Source organism: Cavia porcellus, unplaced genomic scaffold, assembly GCF_034190915.1.
Source record: "Cavia porcellus strain 051 isolate PalLab524CR breed Dunkin Hartley unplaced genomic scaffold, mCavPor4.1 scaffold_7, whole genome shotgun sequence".
Lineage (NCBI taxonomy): Eukaryota > Metazoa > Chordata > Mammalia > Rodentia > Caviidae > Cavia > Cavia porcellus.
This window is the reverse complement of record NW_026947490.1, coordinates 15,267,297-15,284,742: the sequence shown is the minus strand read 5'-3', so window position 1 is coordinate 15,284,742 and position 17,446 is coordinate 15,267,297. Positions and strand designations below refer to the sequence as shown.

Genomic DNA, 17,446 nt, shown 5'->3' with positions numbered 1-17,446 from the left:
ACAGCTTCTGTTCCAGTGTCCCGATTGGTCTGTGTCAGATAAGGCCCGCCTCCACTAAATCCCCAAAGGCTCAGAGGCTAGGGATTTCCCCCTATCCTTGATCGAAGCTAAAGGGGCCGGGCAAATACCGAATGAGAGCGCCGATTGGCTGGAAGGCGGAACATTACAACCTCTGAGGGTTTCCATTGGCTGCGGACTCCTTCGTCAAACAAGTGAGGGCGGAAGTGGGTTGGAAAGGGGTTGGGGGATGTTGAAATCTGGAAATTGGAGGGGACACCGGTGGACGGTCAGTTTTGTGGTGACCGGGGCAGAGATGAGTGTCCAAGAGGGCTGGGAGTAGGGATCCTGGAAAGCTCAGTGGGAGTCCTACGGAGCTCATCGTGGAACTCTAAAGGATTCAGAATCGGGGTCTGAGGGATTCGGGAAGCTAAGATTTGAGACGAGTCAGAGTTAGTTCCGTCTGAAGGGGTCCAGAGGAAGAGCTTCCAAGGAGGCTGAAAGTGGACATGTCTGAGAAGAAGCTGCAGATTAGGGGCAGACGGATGCTCAGAATGAGACATCTAAAAGGCCCGAGGCCAGAGGAGGGTTGGTAAGGCTCTGAGTGTCGCGCTCATGGTTGCAGGTCTAGAATAGGGTATCGTGTTCAGTGGGGCTTTGGGGTGTAGTCCTGAGAGCTTTTAGAAAAGCTTGTGTGGGGTCAGAGGATGTTCTGTGTAAGGCTTGAGAGGACAACTGCGTAGTTTGATGGGCATGCAGCGGACAGAGTTTCAGAGAAGTGTGCTAAGTGCTCACTGTGTTTAAACAGGGCTGGAGTGGGGGGGACTTTGAGAGGGTTTTAGAGGCCGAGTTTCCCAGGAGGGCTGAGGTGAGGCCTTGGGCCTTGATCAGGTGGAAGGATGAGTCATGGCCAGAGGGTGGGAGGCTTAGTGATTTCATTATGTCCTCCTCTCCCCACAGGACTGGGTACAAGCAGTTGCTGTCAATGGAGGAGGAGGATGTCAGGGTTCCAGCCCTGGAACCATTCAGGGTGAACCAGGTTGTCAGGACTGGGGATGCAGAGGGTGAAGGTGGGGGCTAGAGAGTGGGAGGTGGGGTGGGATGACCAGGGTGACTCCTGGGTCCATGGGTTGGAACTGCCTCCTCACTCCAAATTCATTTTTAGAGTTCCACTCTCAGATCACCCCGGGAATGGGCATGGGTCCCTTGACTTCAGACCCTCCTGACATCCTTAGCCTCTCCCCAGAACGAGAGATTGCTCAGTGATGGTAGAGTCCCTATGTGGGGCAAAGGCCTACATCTTCAGAGGTGTCTCTCCATTGCAGGCACCACCTGTAATCTACTATGTCCCTGACTTCATCTCCAAAGAAGAGGAGGAATATTTGCTTCGACAGGTGATCCCAGTGCCTTCTAGTCTGCTTTTCCCTCTTCCCATGTCTCTCTTCAAACCCCAGCCTCTGAGACCTCTCAAGGCTGCAAGTGAAGACCTGTCAGAGAAGAAGATGTGACATACATAGCACCCATCTTCCATTCTGCTTGTTCTCTCAAGAACTGCTAGGGCCTGTCAGAAAGGGCTTTTTCTAAGGGGTCTAGGGAAACCAAACTGATTCCTAGAAATGAGGGTTTCCTATTGGGAAACTTAGACTCCCTGTACTGAAGTAGCCCAGTCTAGCCTCTAAAGCAAGGATGATACTATGTATGTCAGATTCCTTGTGCAGGAATAGCCCACTGTAACCCAGAGTCTTGGGAATGAAGTAGTTATGAAATGCATACTCCTTATACTGAGATAGCTTCACTTCTAGCAAATGCTCTACCAGGGACCCAATGCTACTATCCTTTTTTTTCCCCCCAGTACTACTTATTTATTGAACTCAGAGAATACCAAGTCACAGCTTCAGTCTTTTTTTAAAATTGTGAATAGGGTATCAGTAAATTTGTCCAGGTTGGCCCCAAACTTGCATTCCTCCTGCTTGGCCTATGGAGTAGCTGGGATTTCAGGTATGCATCATCATGCCTTGCTCCAATTATGCTGTGTTCTATCTATCTATCTATCTGTCTGTCTGTCTGTCTGTCTATCTATGTCTGTCTATCTATCTTGTAAGACAAGTCTTGCTAAATTGCCTAAGCAGAGCTCAAACTCCTGATTCTCCTGCCTTAGCCTCCCAGAGTACTGGAATTACAGGCAGGTGCCATCACACCTGGCAAAAATCCTATCTTAAGGCAGGTTATAAATATAGACTGAGGAACAAGGTTAATAAGTGCTAAATGGCCCAGTCTATATTCTATTCTTAAGGTTTACAGAAGGAAGAATTTATAAAAGTCAGGGTCCCTTCACTGGCATATCTTTTTACAGCCCCAGAGTAGTAGTTACAGAGCCCAAATGTCTCTGCTAGGGTAACTCATGTGAGCTGGAGTCTCAGGAACAAATTAGCTGAAGAAATTGGCTCTTAGGCTGAGATAGTACATACCAGAACTCTGGGTTTTTTGGATTTAAATTATTATTTTTTTTGAGACAGGGTCTTGCTTGGTAATGCAGACTGGTCTTAAACTCATTATGTAGCCAGGCTAGCCTCAAACTCATTGTGATCCTTCTGCCTTAGCCTCCTGAGTACTGGGATAATAAGCATGTGCCACCATGCCTGGTTTGGATTGAAAATTTTACATATTTTAAATCCCCCACTCATATACCAGGACAGTCCCACAACCACACTGAGGATGCGATTATCAACTAGAGTATAATTTCTTACACTGAGATAGTCTATTCTAGATACTTTGGATCTTGGCAGTGGAGGATTTTAAAAATATTTTCCTTGCTGCACTGATAGTCATCTTAGTGTGCTGTCTCCTCTGGGCAATAGGAACAAGAAGATTCCAAACCTCAGGCTATTCCTAATTCAAGAATCAGGAAATCAGAGTACAGATTACTAAAAGAGGCTAGGTTGGTCCCAGAGCTCTGAGTAGATTCAGACCATGATTGTGCAGCCCACATTCCTTTTCTCAGCCCTGGTGAACACCTGAATGCTTTGGGACCAACAGCCTCCCAAGGGAAAAAAAATCCTATGAACATACTTCCTCAGAGAATAAACCCAACTCAATTCATTTCTATCCCAGGCAGAACACCCTGTGTTGGTCTGGGTAGGAGAGTCACGGAGGGATGGTCCTAAAAAAGGGTGATCCTGGGGCTGGGGATTTAGCTCAACAGCATAAGTGCCTGTCTTGCAAGTGTGTGGTCCTGAATTCAATCCCTGGTACCGATAAAAACGAAAAAGATGAAAACGAAAAAAAAAAAAAAGGGCAATCCTTTCTCCACCTCCTAGGTTTACAATGCCCCAAAGCCAAAGTGGACCCAGCTATCTGGGAGGAAGTTACAAAACTGGGGTAAGTGTCCCTGACTGGAGCATGACTGATTCTGGGATGTGAGCTGGGCAGAGAGCGCATTCCAGTAGTCTTAAGACATGGAAGGAGGGATCCCTGAGGGTTCCAGGGGTTCTAAGAGCCAAGAATATTCTGAGGGGTCAGTGGAGATCCTCAGAGATTAGAGATTTTCTGGTGAACTGGGAGTTATCTCTCAGGGTCCAGTGGTCTGGAAAAGTCAAAGAACTTTTGGAGGGACCACTGGTGATTTCCAAAGAATCAGGGGATCACTCAGGGTCAGGGTGCTTCTAGCCACTGGGATATCCCTCATGGGGGCTTCAGGGCTCCTTGGTGGAGTAGCCTCAGGACCCCATTGTACTCTCCAGGTGGGCTCCCCCATCCCCGTGGGATGGTCCTTGAGCGGCTGCCCCCATGGCTCCAGCGCTACGTGGATAAGGTGTCTGATCTCAGCCTTTTTGGGGGTCTCCCAGCTAACCATGTCCTCGTGAACCAGTATCTGCCTGGGGAGGGCATCATGGTAACCACATACCCTCACCCCAGCTCTTACAGTAACCAGCTCCTCCCAGACCTCTGAACTATCAGAGGACAGGGTGTCATGCATACCCACCTCACACTCATGGAGTGGCCACTTAACCCCATCCAGCATTCATCTCCTGTCCCAGCTTGGGAGCCCTGCTATGACCCAGAGGGTGGGGAGGTACACTCCTGCCCTGCCCAGCCCTGGTGCCCACTCTCCAGCCGCATGAGGATGGACCACTGTACTACCCGACTGTCAGCACCATCAGCCTGGGCTCCCATACCATGCTGGATCTCTACAAGCCGCGGCAACCAGAGGACGATGATGTCACAGAACAGGTGGGCCTCAAGATGCTGCCCCAAGCCCTTGGTGCATTCTGACATCCAACATCCTCCAGAATGACCAGATCCCACCTGCCTTTGAGATATCCCTGACATCTAGACACTTTCCTCTTATGGAGCACAACCTACTTCCTCCTGGACACTGAACTCAACTGCCATGATCTCCATAGATACTCCAGTATTCCTCCCTGCTTAGTGGATGACCCTGGCCCTCTACAGACACCCTGGCTCCCCACCCTGTGTTCCAACAGCCCAAGGTTCACATACCCATTTTGGGCTCCCCAGTATACCAACAGATATCTTGCTATCAGAGATTCCAATATCATTTACTCATGAGTGCCTCAGGATCCTCCCACATGTCCTGACTCTACCCACCACCACAAACACATATCTTGCCACTTAAGTAATGTGATCTGCAGTGTGGGACACTTCCAGATTCTCCTTGCTCCTTGTCACATGTGTAAGAACTTTGTGTGGGAACTGTCTATGCCATGCATTTCTGATACCCCAATGTTCACAGATCCCTCTTCCTCAGGATGTCCCTTTAGCCCTGTGTGGCTCTGGATACTCTGACATGCCTCCTTCTACAAGTGTCCTTTAATGTCCTTGTATATCACACTCCCTCTGACCTCTTCCTCACTGTCCTGACCTGATCTGGCCCTCAGCTATGTTTCACCATCTTGTTCTGCTCAGGTGTTCTGGGACAGCTGATCTCTATCTCAGCTGCACACCCTGCCGATCCTTCAACATCCCCATCTGTGGCCTCCTTCCTGCCCTCCCTAGAGGGCCTGCTGACCCTTGGCCCTTTCTTCCCTGCCCAATAGTCCTGTCCCGGAAATCCAGATTTTTCATTCCTCAACCACCAATGTCTGTATCCCTGGGAGCAAGCCTTTTGCTCAGCCTTTGCCCTAAGGACTTGCTGACCCTAGTCCTCTGGTTCCCAGAAACCTAGTGGCTTTTCACCCGCCCTGTCTCTGGATACCCACTGACCTTCAACCTGCCCTGCAGCCCCGGCCACCACCCAGGCCCACCACTTCACTGCTGCTGGAGCCCTGCAGCCTATTAGTGCTCCGCGGCACCGCCTACACACGCCTCCTGCATGGGATCGCGGCCGCCCCCGTAGACACACTGGATGCCACCTCGCTGCCAGCCAACGCAGCCGCCTGCCAATCTGCACGGCCCGGAGCCTGCCTGGTGCGCGGCACCCGAGTCTCACTGACCATCCGCCGTGTGCCCCGTGTGCTGCGCGCCAACCTCCTGCTCAGCAAGTGACCCAACAGGCTTCAGGGCCTGCTAGGATTCCTGGGCTCCTGTCCCCTCTGGGCTGTTGTGACTGTGACCTTGTAATCTTGAAACCCTGGGATAGAGGAAGGATTATTTATTTTCTCAGAAACTGTTGGAACCACCCCATTTGAAATAAACAGTCTCTCTCTGTCACACTCGGTTTTAGATTGTTTGTTTGAGACAGGGTCTCACTATGCTGTTCATGCTGGTCTTGGACTCATTATCTAATCCAAAAGTGTTGGGGAACCCCCAATGTCAGCATCTTGGGTGCTGGGATGACAGATGTGTGCCACCAAACCCTGTTCATTATTATTATTACACTTTTTTTGGCAAAATGGGAGTAAAGATGCTTGGACTCCTGAACAAAGTGCTTGGGACTTTAAGTGGATAGGTGGGCCCTGGAAGTCAGAAGTGTGAATCACTGTGTGTGTGTGTGTGTGTGTGTGTGTGTGTGGCGGGGGGCAGAGTCCAGGGCTCTTGGGGTGTGTGGGGACTTTCTATATGGAACCTTTGGGATGGGTTGGTGCAGTGATGTTGGAAGGTTCAGCTAGGAAGGAGTTAAGTGACTGCTGTCACCTCAGCAGCGCATCAGGTTACTTGGGTGCAGGTTCCTCTAGGAAGGGGTGGAGCCAGCTTTGCCTCTGGGACTGAAGCTGAAGAGGTTTGAGGAACACTGCTGACTAGGGAAGGGGCTTTATCAGGTGTCTTTTCCCAACCTTCTGTCTCCAAGCCCTCAGCTATGTCCTTGTCCTCATCTCTGAATCCCAAACTCCCTTCAGAACCCTTTAGTCATCCTCCAGGAGCCCCTCGGGAGCCAGAAGTTGACCAGTGCACCATCTGTCCTGAATTGGGAGAAGAGACAATCAGGTAGGGACAGGGGCTTTTGAAAGCTGATCCCAAAAGGTTGGGGTTGAGGGTGGGACCATTTGAGGGCAGGCAGTACTGTGGTTGTGATCACTGGGGATGGGGTTAGGGTAGAGTAGAAAATAAGCCACAGTGGCTCATACAGAGGCCAGTCCATATTCTTTACCTCCAGGCCAGAGCAGGCCCAGGACTCCTTGGACCCTTCTGAGTACTTCCACGGTGGACCGAGAGGCACTGAGCCTGCTGCCAATGCCCCCAGAACACCAGCACCCTCTTCTCATGAGGAAACAGCTGGAAGCAAGGTCCATGAGGTGAGATCCTTGCACCAGCCCTACCTTCTTTCTGTCCTCCAGAATTTGTCTTCTACCCTGGAGGTGAGGGAGTGGATTCTGGAAAGCTGTTGTGCATTAGTGCAGGGAAGAACATCTGGAAAAGGTTTCTTTGTCTATCTAAGAAATTTCTAAGTATTTTATCAACTAAGAAGTATTTAATGACTAGTTTTGGTGCAGCCCCATTCTTCTTGGGGCTACCCAGCCTCATCACACCTCTCTGTCCAGACCTCTAACCCCACATAGCCAAGTTTCCATGAAGCTTGAAAATCCATAGTCCTTGAATTAGATATTCCCACTCCCAAGTGGGAAGCTCCTAAGTGTGAGCAGCCCTGGTGCAGGTGAGAGATAGCTGGACCCTGCTGCAGAGAAGCATCTAGAAGGCCACAGCCTAAAGAAGAATGGGAATAGTGTCTGGATTGACCCACTGGTCCTGTTCCGCTCCCCTGTATTCCTCAGCGCCCTGTCTCTGGCCACGATGTGTTGGAGGCTGAGCATGACAGCCTGCAGCTCTGCCTGTTGGGGCTGGGCCTCCGACTACAGGACATGGAGCAAGGCCTCAGGCCCTGGACACTGGCCCAGAGTGGGATGGCCCAGCTTCAGGTTGGCAATGAGGTGGAAGTGGACTTATTGCATGTTCTAGGTCTCTGCATAAGAAATAGAGGAGTAGGTGACTCCAGGTTGTGAGTCCCTTGTGTCCCTGGTGTGTATCTGTGTGTGTGTGTGTGTGTGTAGACGAGGTCCAACCATGTGTCCCAGGCCCTGCAGGCAGAGCTTCGAGGAGCAGCAGAACGTGTGGACTCACTGCTAGCATTTGGTGAGGGGTTGGTGCAGCGAAGTGAGCCCATGGCCTGGGCATCTTTGGAGCAGATCCTGAGGACCCTCAGAGCCTACCGACACACCATCTTCCGAAGGCTCTGGCAGCTGCAGGCCCAACTGGTCAGCTATAGCCTGGTATGCCCCCCACCCCCGGTGGTCCCCAGCCCAAACACCAGTCCCCCAACTCCCATGACCTCTGCCTTCTGACCCAGGTGTTCGAGAAGGCCAACACATTGGACCGGGATTTGGAGGTCGAAGGGGACTCAGATGGGCCAGGACTTGGTGGAGTCTGGGGGTCCTGGGCACCCAGTAACCTCCTCACTCCTGCAGAGTTGGAGTGGGACCCAGCAGCGGATGTTGGGGACCTTGGGGTTTTGGGGCAAAAGACAGCCCAGGCTCCAGGGATTCCTTGTGAACTGTGTGGCCAGAGGGGCCCCCGGGGCAGGGGACAAAGCCTTGAGGTAAGAGCAGTTCCTTTTGAGTATCTTCCATTCAGTCAGGCAACCACAGAGCTCTTCTGTCTGCCTTTGAGAAGGGTCCTTGTTATTCAAGGTCTTGGTGGCTCTGTCTGTCCTTCTCTCTTGATGTCTCTAAGGTTTCTCCACTCCCATTATCTGTCTCTGTCTTCATGGATTCCTATATCATACTTTTCCCACTCTCCATTTGTTTCTTTTCTTTTCTTTTTTTTTTTTTTTTGTCTTTTTTGTTTCTATTGGTACCAGGGATCGAACTCACGACTGCCTGCTTGCAAGGCAGGTGCTTATGCCGCTGAGCTAAATCCCCAGCCCCCCATTTGTTTCTTTTTCTCTCCATTTGTTTCTATCTGCATCTTCAGCCTCATTTCATTTCGTTCTGCCCCTTACCTTCTTGGCTATGGCCATACTCCAGGCCCTTTGGCAAACACACAAATGGCACTGCCATCTTGGGGTTCCCAAGGGCACGGCCAGCTCACTTCACCTCAGTTCAGTTTCTCCTCAGGTGTCACTTCAGAGAGGCCTGCCCTAGCTCCCAATTAGCACTCCTTATCTTCCTGCTAGATTTCCTGATTGATTTACCACAGCTTGACCAGCATTTATTAATTTTTGGTCCCTCTGGCCAGAACATAAACTCCACAGAGGCCAGGATTTTGCCTGTTTCCATCCCCATTGTGCCCTCAGACCTAGAACTGTACCTGGCATGTAATAGATACTCATTAAATATTTGTTGAGCAAATGAATAAATAATATCTATCCCCTTTTGGTTTCTTTGGCTCTGTCTTCTGTAAGATCACTGTTCCCCAAGAATGCCACTTCTATGACACTCTCCTACATGGTCCTTCTGTGACCATGTTACTCTTTGTCACTGGTTCTCTAAGAATAGAATACCTCCCTCTCCACACAGGACATCCTTGTGCCTGGGTTCAGCCACTGGGAACACTTAGGAGGTCACCGAAGACGCCCTCTGCTCCAAAAGCCTCAGGTGAGCTGGTACTCACCCAGGTAGTACCACTTGGGGTCCTTTATGGCAGGTGATAGAAACCCAAACTAAAAAACCAACACACAAAAAACAGGGACCTCTCTCCCCTATAATTGAAGATCCCAACCTGGCTGAATTCAAGATCTCAAATGCTCTAAGTACCCAGTCCCTCCTTCTCTTGGGCTCTTCTTCCCCCAGGTGGCTTCTTTATCAGCACTGGTACACTTACTTTCTATTGGTTTGCCCACTCCAGGAGCAAGGAGCGCCCTTGACCCATGGGCAGCAGCCAAGGTCCCAGCACTGACTCCGCCTCCCTGGCTTGGGTCATGGGTGTATGCTGAACTAGTCAGGGCTCTTTGATTAACCACATCTGGGTCCCATACCCAATTATGAATGTAGGGGGAATGAGATAACTTTGCATGAGCCTGTAGGTCTAAGAGTAGGGAGGTATGACTGCTGCCTTCTCCCAATTTACACCAATATTATATTTTAAAAAAAGGGATCAGATTGCACAAACAGACTTGTAACACACTTGAAGATATCCTAAGTCCATGTGGGGCCCTAGGGATAGCAGAAATGCCAGGAAAGGAGAGATAAGACTAATCTCACAAGTAGTAAAGTTCATACTTCCATCTATTCTGCTGTGGGCTGCCATCTCCCCTCAGGACAAGAAAAGGCAAGCATCTCCCAATCTCCAGGACATGATGCTGGAGGCTGCTGATGGGTGAGGTGTTTGGAGAGTGCATTTGAGGGTATGGGAGGCAGGGCTCATGGTGGCGGCCCACTGGCATGTTTGACACTGCATTTCCCTTTTCAGGGACCCTGCTCCTGCATCCAGGAGGCCCAGAACCTTCCTCCTTGTCCTCCTCATCTTCCTTCTCCTGGTGGGTGCCACATTGTTCCTGCGCATGTTGGGGGGCCCCTGCTGCTCTCATGGCAAACTGGCCAGGACACCCTACTTGGTGCTCAGCTATGTCAATGGTCTCCCCCCAGTTTGAGTACTCAGCCCAGACATGAGTAATAAATGGTCACTCTCAAAGTATGTGTGAGAATGTTGGGTGCTTGAGTCCCTAGAACCTGGAATACACCCCCCCCCCCCGTCTGGACATCTTCCTCTACAGGCCCCTTGTCTTGAGCACAGAGCATAAAACTGAACAAGCTTATCTTGGGCTGGGGTCTCGCAGGTCCTGACACAGATTCAAGTTGAAGAGCTGATTTGGGAGGTGATATGAGGGGGAATGGAGGCAGAGTGAGTTGGAGGAAGGAGAAAGCCACTATCGTGTGAGTTAATGGAGTGGTTGCTGCTCTGGGTACCTGGAGTACCATTCTACTGGGGACTTCTGGGAAACTGTGTGGAACACACTGGAAGTCATTCCATCCAAGGGATGAAGAAGTTGTGGCTTTATATATCAGCTCCCATCTCACTGATGAGGACTCTTCCTGGAGACTTGGACTCACTAGCATTTCTTGCCTATGCTTCCCATAAAGGCCTTGCTCAAAACAGGAGGCTAGATGCAGGTGCGAGAAGAACAGGTGACTGGGTGAGCTGCCAGCAGCACCTGATAATACCCTGACTTGTGTCCTACACAGGACCTCTCATCAGACATCCTATGATGGGGCGGAGGGCTTCCCAGGGGACCATCACCTAGCCAAAGACTGTGAGACTCTTCTTCCTGGAGTCTTGACAACATAGGAATGAATTGTCAGTGTTTGATCCTGTAGTCTAGGCTCCTCCAAGCTTAAAGCATAAGGGAAAATATGGGAACAGAATTAGAGTGGAGAGCAGAGGCAGGAGCCCTGTGCTAGTCTTCTGGATGTACAGTTCACACAGATGTCTGCTCTTTGAATTCTCACAGCTGTCCAGTTATGTGGTTCCACTAAGTTAGGCTCCAAGAGAGGAAGACATAGGCTGAGGCCACATACAGAGCAAGTGACTGAAGCCCAACCTTCACCCACTATAAATGGAGATGGGAGTTTATTTTTGTGAGTAACTAAGAAGCTCAGGATAACAGGTACAGCTAGATCAGGGACTCAAATGAGGTCTCCATCTCTCAGGCTTTTTTTTTTTTTTTGAGGTATGAGCCACCATGCTGGCTCAAAAGGCTTTATCCTTTTCCTGGTGAAGGGCAGAGTGTCCCTGAAAACCTGTAGGCAATGGCTTAGTGGTAAGTGCACTTTCTTAGTATGCACAAGGCCCTGGGTTTGAACGTGGGCACTAAAAATAAGAAAACCAAAAAGCCCTAAGTCTGGTTCCTCTGGCATGGCCACAAGGCTCATTTTCACTGGGGTCAGCCCTGCCTGAACCATGCAGACTGAAAGTGGGAGTGGGATGAGCCTCCAAAGACAACCAGAGAATTGTTACTCGAAGCAGAAGGGATACTGCGGGAATAGTGGCAAGTAGCAGTTATGTGAAAGACTGTAGATTTAGGGAAAAGTCAGAATGCAAACTGGATCTGACTTATTTTAAAAGCCAGACCATATCTCTGCCCCCAAGGCATGACCAGAAAATAGGGCTAGCAATATAGACCCAGTAAGGGAGCAAATCTGTCATTCTGTCATTCATTTATTCACTCATTCAATTTAGCATACTGACTGCTATGAACCAGGCCCCGGTCAAGAAGCAGAAGTAGGACAGTGAACAGGACAAATTAAAATCTCTGTCCTTGTAGAACTGCATTCTACTGAGGGAAACTGACAATATTATAAAGCCAGTAAAATATACAAGTATAGTAGGTCAGGTGGTGGGGAGTGGTATGGAGGAAAAAATAAGCCAAGGAATGGCAGAAAAGTTTATCTCTATTTCATTTACACAGGGAGGACAATTTAGTGCAGTTGAAGAAGGCATCAAAGATACAATCCTGTCATTATAATTATGCCTTTATGGCAAACTGTAGTGAAGAACCATGCTGCATGGATGCCCAATGCAGTGGTGTCCCATAAATATATAATGTCAGCCATAAATGCAACTTAAAATGTTTGAGTAGTCAGACTAAAGCAGTAGAAATAGGTGAACTGAATTTTTTAAACTGGACTAGCATGATTTATTTTTCAAATCCATTTTATTGAAACAGAAAGAAAAGAAGAAGAGGAAGAGGAAGAAACCACAACAAAATCTCAGAGCACTCAATTGGGGTAACAATGGTACATACATTGCACATTGTCACCCCCAAATTAGTTGAAATTAATTTTAATAACAGATTTTATTTTATCTAGTTTGCCCAAAATATTACTTTAATATATAGTAAATATAGAAATGAGACATTTTACAATCTCTCTTTCTTACCAAGTCTTTGAAATCTTGTATATATTTCATATTTAATAATGTCTCAGTTTGGACATTAAATTTTCTGCAGATAAAGTATATTACCCTACCCAAACAATAAAGTTGCATGACAAAAAATATGCTACTTCCGTTTTTAACTTAAATTACTTTAAATATTTAAGATTAAGTTCTGTATGGTGGTTGTCTTAGTTACTTTTTACTCATCACTGAGACAAAATACCTGATGCTAAGTTGTGAAAGGAAAGTTTTATTTCTTACAGTTTTTGGAGGTTTCAGTCCATACTCAGTTGGCTCCAAAGCAGAGTGGCATGTCGGGGCTACAGTTCATGGTGGCTGCAAACAGCAAGGTAGAAAGTGGCAAAGGAGCAAGACACACCTTCTTTCTGCCATTACATAACATGCTGGCTCCACCCCTATGTGGATGTAGCACTGACACCATCAATCCAAGCACTAGACAATGAACCAATCACAAATGCATAATGCAAATGCATGAAGCCACCAACATAAACCATGACACAGTGGTGCATAATTGTAATCCTAGTACTCTGGAGACTGAGGCAGGAGGATCCCTGTAAGTTCAAGGCCCACCTGGGGTACATAATGAGGTCAAGCCCTTTTTAAATTTTTTAAGTTTTTGAGACAGTGTTTCACTATGTTACTAAATTGCCCAGGCTGGGTTTGAATTTACAATCCTCCTGCCTCAGCCTCTCTGAGTGCTGGAATAATAGCAGTACACCACTACTTCCACTCGTGAAAGTGGAAGATCAGCATCTTTAAAGGAGACCAGATGTTATTTTTTTTTCAAAAGCCAAAAAAAAAAAAAAGTTTTATTTCATTAATTACAAAATCTGTGAACAAGCAGCCATGCACACAAGTTTTATACAGTCTCAGAAAATAACAGCTTCATGTTTACAAGACACTGTATCATGTGTGCTGATCTCTGGTACCCAGAGCTGATGACTAGTAAGACACTGACATTCTTGATTAGAAAACTTGAAATCTAAAAACTTGAAATGTTCTGAGCACTGATTTGATGCCACAACTGGAAAATTCCATATCATAAAATTTTGTTTTGTGAATAAAGTTTTAAATTTATTAATCTTTGAAACAGCATGTCATGTCACTGAAGCTGGCCTAGAACTCCTGAGCTAAGTGACCTTACTGCCTCAGCCTTGAGAGTAGCTAGGACAAATGTAAGTGAATGCCACCATGCCTGGTTCAAAATTGTTAAAAATATTGTACAAATTACCTTCACCCCGGGTGTGGTATTACACACTTGTAATCCCAAGTGTGAGTCCCTGACTTTTGACTCCCAGCACCACAAACAGAACCCAAACAATGACAATGTCTTCTACAATTAGAATACAGTTAGAATACAGGAAATGTGAGGGTGGATTTACATGCATGTATTCCAAACACTCTGGAGGCTGAGTCAGGAGGATTGTCTTGAGTTTGAGGCCAACTATATAGTGAGCTCAAGGCCAGCCTGAATTACATAGTGAGACCCGTGTGGGGAAAAAAGAGCAGTTAGCTCCATTTTGGATAAATTTGGTCCTATCTTTCTGTACTGATATGTACAGAAATGGCTAGGCCATTTCTTTGTTGCTTCAACTGACTTTAAGCAATGTAAATTGGGCTGGCTGAGGAGCTGATGTGTAATCCCTGAAGCAAGGTGACAGTTGCTGCTTCTCTGTAAGTGACACAGGGGGGGATGCAGATCCGCGCTCCACACTGCTGACTGGGAGGGAGCCTTGAGATAAGAGGCTGACTTCCCAGGGCAAAAAAGATTTTACATCAGAGCTAAAGCACCGACCCCGACGTCTTACATACAACCTCATATGTATTTCACAGAGTATTCTGTCTGCATTTCTTGTCCTCTGCACATCACAGAGGTGATCTCAGGCCTCCTACCTAGCTCAGCTCACAGAGCTCACATATTCCCCCCCCACTTCATTGTCACTCCTCCCTGAGCCACTCCCCTTGTAGAGAATTTTTTTTTTTTTTTTGTCTTTTTCGGTTTTTATCGGTACCAGGGATTGAACTCACGACTGCCTGCTTGCAAGGCAGGTGCTTATGCCGCTGAGCTAAATCCCCAGCCCCTCCCTTGTAGAGAATTAATGAAACCCAGGTTAAGCCCTAGGCCATGGCCTTTGTTCTGGTGAACTAGCATCTTGGCTGGATTTAGGACTGTTAGGTTTTTTGGTGCAGCTGAGAGACAAGCTAGAGATAATAAAAGCCTTTTACTGTACAGGAGGCTTACTGGAGACTGTGAGGACCCTCAAAAGGGAAAGCTGGAAAATGTTTTTATGAGTTGGGCTGGGGGTAAAGACTAGATCTTGGTGTCAGGAGAGGATTGGAGAATCTTTGGCATGCGTTTTAGGGCCCAGCGCCATGTTGTGCAGGTGCTACGTTAAGTCTGGCAGAGTCCCATATGAGTGGAACCCATCAGGACCTTTTTGGCTTCTCATAACTATATATACATGTCTTAGTGTTTTTATGCTTGTCTTGGGTTGCACTAGAAGTAGTAGGTGGAATTAACTTGTTAGAATTCCAATAACTTCTCCACAGGATTACAAATATAAACCCTCTAGACCAAAATGAGTTCTAGGAAAGGGCTCTCTATAACCCTGCCTCAAAAAAACAAAACAGCAAAACAAGACAAAACAAATCAACAAATTTAACAACTCAGTTCAATTAGATTTTTTTTTTGACACTGTAGTCTAGGCTGGACTTGAACTATGTAGCCCAGGCTGGCCTCAAACTTACAGCAATCCTGCCTCAGCCTCCCAAGTGCTGGGATTATAGGCGTGTACCACGCCTGGCAATCGATTCTATTATTAACTCACATTTCATATTTCACATTATTCCAATTCCAATCCTAGGACTGGGGACATAAATCTATGGTAAGAGTTCTTGCATAACATGTGCTGAGGCTCTGCATTCATAGCACTGCAAAAACAACAAAAAAATATTTACTCCAATTCCGCTATGTCCTTTACAGCAATTTTCTTAGATCAAGAAACCCTTAGATTTATTTTTGAGACTATTACAATAAATTCCCACACACTCCATATACCAGATTCACCACTGTTAACATTTAGCTACATATTCCAGGTTTCCTCTTTAATTTGCTAGGTACTCCAGGCTGCTCTTGAACATATTCTCCTCCTGCAAGTGCAGGGAGTATAGGCATGTAAGAATCTCTTGCCTGAGATTTTTAAAAAATTTTTGAGACAGGATCTTGCTAAGTTGCCTAAGCCACACTTGAACTTGCAAATTCTCCTGCTACAGCCTCCCAAGAACTAGGATTACTGGCAACTGCACTGAAAATTCTTGTTTAATCAACAGGTACAGGGTGTTGAGAATGTTAACAATGGGCCTTAGTAGAGTGAAGGAAGAAAACAGCAGATAGAGACCAGCCAAGTCCTGTGTAATATTCCCATGCTTTACTCAGCATGATGCCCATTTTCACTGATAGGGACACTGAGGCACAGAAAGGCATAAGGAGATTAAATTGTTTGCCCATGATCATGTAATCTAGAAGTGCTGAGCTGGGATTTCCACCTGGCACTCCAGTTCTGTGGTCCCTGCCCCTAACTACCATCCACCCCCACAACTTCTCCCGCAAAGGAGGTATTCCCTCTCCCATCCTCCCTACCTGGCAAACCCCATTCCTCTGAAACACTGGAGTGAAAGTCTCCTCCCCTCTTGATTTGCTCATTGCCTGCAACATTGCCAGAAGCTCCCATCTTGGAACTTAAGAGTGCAAGCTCATGGAGCCAGTAGTGACACAGCCTTGGGTTCTGCAGCCCTCTAAGCCCCCCAGGATGCAAATATAGCTCAAGGGATGTGGAAAGGGTATGTGTAGAGACTATGAGTCCATCTCCCTACCCCAACCCAAGGCCCTTATTGATCAAACTCCCAACTTGTAGCTGAGGCTGAAATTCCTGAGTCAGGCTAGAGGGAGGTGGCGAGATCCCTTACTACTGCCTTTGGGGTCACCAGCTCCACCATTTCATCTTTTGCTCCATTTTTCTCCAATAAGTAGTCAAATAGATTCTCTTTGGATTGAAGGTAGGGTGGGGTCTTCTTCTACCCAAGAAAGGGCTCCAGAGGGGGAAAAGACAGCTCCCTACATTCATCATCTCTCAGAGGGCCACTTCTCAGTATGTATGTCTCAAATACATAAATCTTTAAGACCATCAATAAGCACAGCCCCAATTTTATTCCCTTTGTTCAACAGTCTGGAGGGGGGAAGTCCAGGAGTTAGGGCTGCCCCTTAGGATCATGAACTAGGGTTACAGCCTCCTAATCAAGGAGAGTTTCCAGTGGGGGATTCCGGGCCTCTCACTATTCATCAAGTCTGCTCTTCTGAGAGTTAAATACAGCAGGGAGCAGTACGTTTGAGGATAGGGGTGGGCATGCTTTCAGAGATCAAGAGTCTCAGGCTCTCTTGGGCCATGGTGGAGGGGAGGTCTGAGCTCCTCATGCTTTTTAGCATGACACTGTCCAGCCTGCTGGCTGCCTAGGTCATTCTCAGCCCCGCTGGCGGAAGAGGGGCGGGTCTGACCTGTCACCAAACACAGGAAAGGTTTCTCGCCGTCGATCACAGGGCTCTCCATCCCAATGGGTGGAGTGAGTGTCTCAAGATCTCACTTTCCATTGGAGGAGGTCCCGGTCCTCCTCAAACTACCAGGCAGGTCCTCCTGAGTCACTGTGTGAGCTCTTGTGCCTGTCACCGTCCACTGGGTTGTGTCTCCGGTGTCCCCATGCCGTCTTAAGAACTTCCTGTATATCACAATCATCAAGCGGGGTTACCGGAGCCGTCCCGACTCCAGCTCCTCCTCCGGGCCTCGCGGACGCACGAAGGTGCTCATGGCTGTAGTGTGGCCGGAACGCAGCAGCTGGAGCTGCCGCCGCCCTCGGCGGTACAGGTACTCGATGCGCAGGACATCGGAGCGCGGAAGGCTGGCGTGCTGGCGAAACTCAGCTCGCACGCGCGCTTCGGCGCCCGGCTTCCCGCGCCCGGCGCGCAACAGCTCACGGTACAGGCTCAGAATTTGCCGCTGTAACCGGCTGGGCCGGCTCATGGCAGCAGTTGGGCCGTGGGCAGGAGCCCTAAAAGTCCCACAGGCAGCTGCACCGGCTCACGGAAGAAGGAAGCCAAACAACATCCACTTCC

General features: G+C 48.2%; 3 protein-coding genes across 16 annotated transcripts; 2 read left to right on the top strand and 1 right to left on the bottom strand.

The window, feature by feature from the left end:
• The first annotated feature begins 206 nt into the window (after positions 1-206).
• Positions 207-5,667, top strand: Alkbh6 (alkB homolog 6). 11 transcript variants are annotated; one of them, XM_063252639.1, is made up of 8 exons: positions 293-589; positions 958-1,036; positions 1,323-1,391; positions 1,919-1,995; positions 3,315-3,375; positions 3,738-3,808; positions 4,149-4,227; positions 5,239-5,667. In XM_063252639.1, exons 1-8 carry the CDS (start codon positions 507-509, stop codon positions 5,500-5,502), a joined length of 783 nt encoding a protein of 260 aa, XP_063108709.1. In that variant the 5' UTR covers positions 293-506; the 3' UTR covers positions 5,503-5,667. The 11 variants fall into 11 exon arrangements, with proteins under 11 accessions (XP_005002581.1, XP_063108709.1, XP_063108708.1 ...); XM_063252638.1 differs by having other exon boundaries at positions 4,111-4,227; positions 5,175-5,667; XM_005002524.3 differs by lacking the exons at positions 293-589; positions 1,919-1,995 and adding an exon at positions 207-286 and having other exon boundaries at positions 3,738-3,889; positions 4,016-4,227; positions 5,175-5,667.
• A 371-nt stretch (positions 5,668-6,038) lies between these two features.
• Positions 6,039-10,020, top strand: Syne4 (spectrin repeat containing nuclear envelope family member 4). Of its 4 annotated transcripts, XM_063252630.1 has the most exons (8): positions 6,039-6,381; positions 6,551-6,689; positions 7,167-7,310; positions 7,467-7,661; positions 7,739-7,987; positions 8,907-8,984; positions 9,647-9,705; positions 9,799-10,020. In XM_063252630.1, the coding sequence occupies exons 1-8, from the start codon at positions 6,254-6,256 to the stop codon at positions 9,977-9,979; spliced, it is 1,173 nt and encodes a 390-aa protein (XP_063108700.1). In that variant the 5' UTR covers positions 6,039-6,253; the 3' UTR covers positions 9,980-10,020. The 4 variants fall into 4 exon arrangements, with proteins under 4 accessions (XP_063108700.1, XP_063108701.1, XP_003467271.2 ...); XM_063252631.1 differs by lacking the exon at positions 7,739-7,987; XM_003467223.4 differs by lacking the exons at positions 8,907-8,984; positions 9,647-9,705; positions 9,799-10,020 and having other exon boundaries at positions 7,739-8,762.
• A 6,448-nt stretch (positions 10,021-16,468) lies between these two features.
• On the bottom strand, positions 16,469-17,446 carry Sdhaf1 (succinate dehydrogenase complex assembly factor 1). Its single transcript, XM_005008732.4, has one exon. The coding sequence runs from the start codon at positions 17,352-17,354 to the stop codon at positions 17,079-17,081; it is 276 nt and encodes a 91-aa protein (XP_005008789.2). The 5' UTR covers positions 17,355-17,446; the 3' UTR covers positions 16,469-17,078.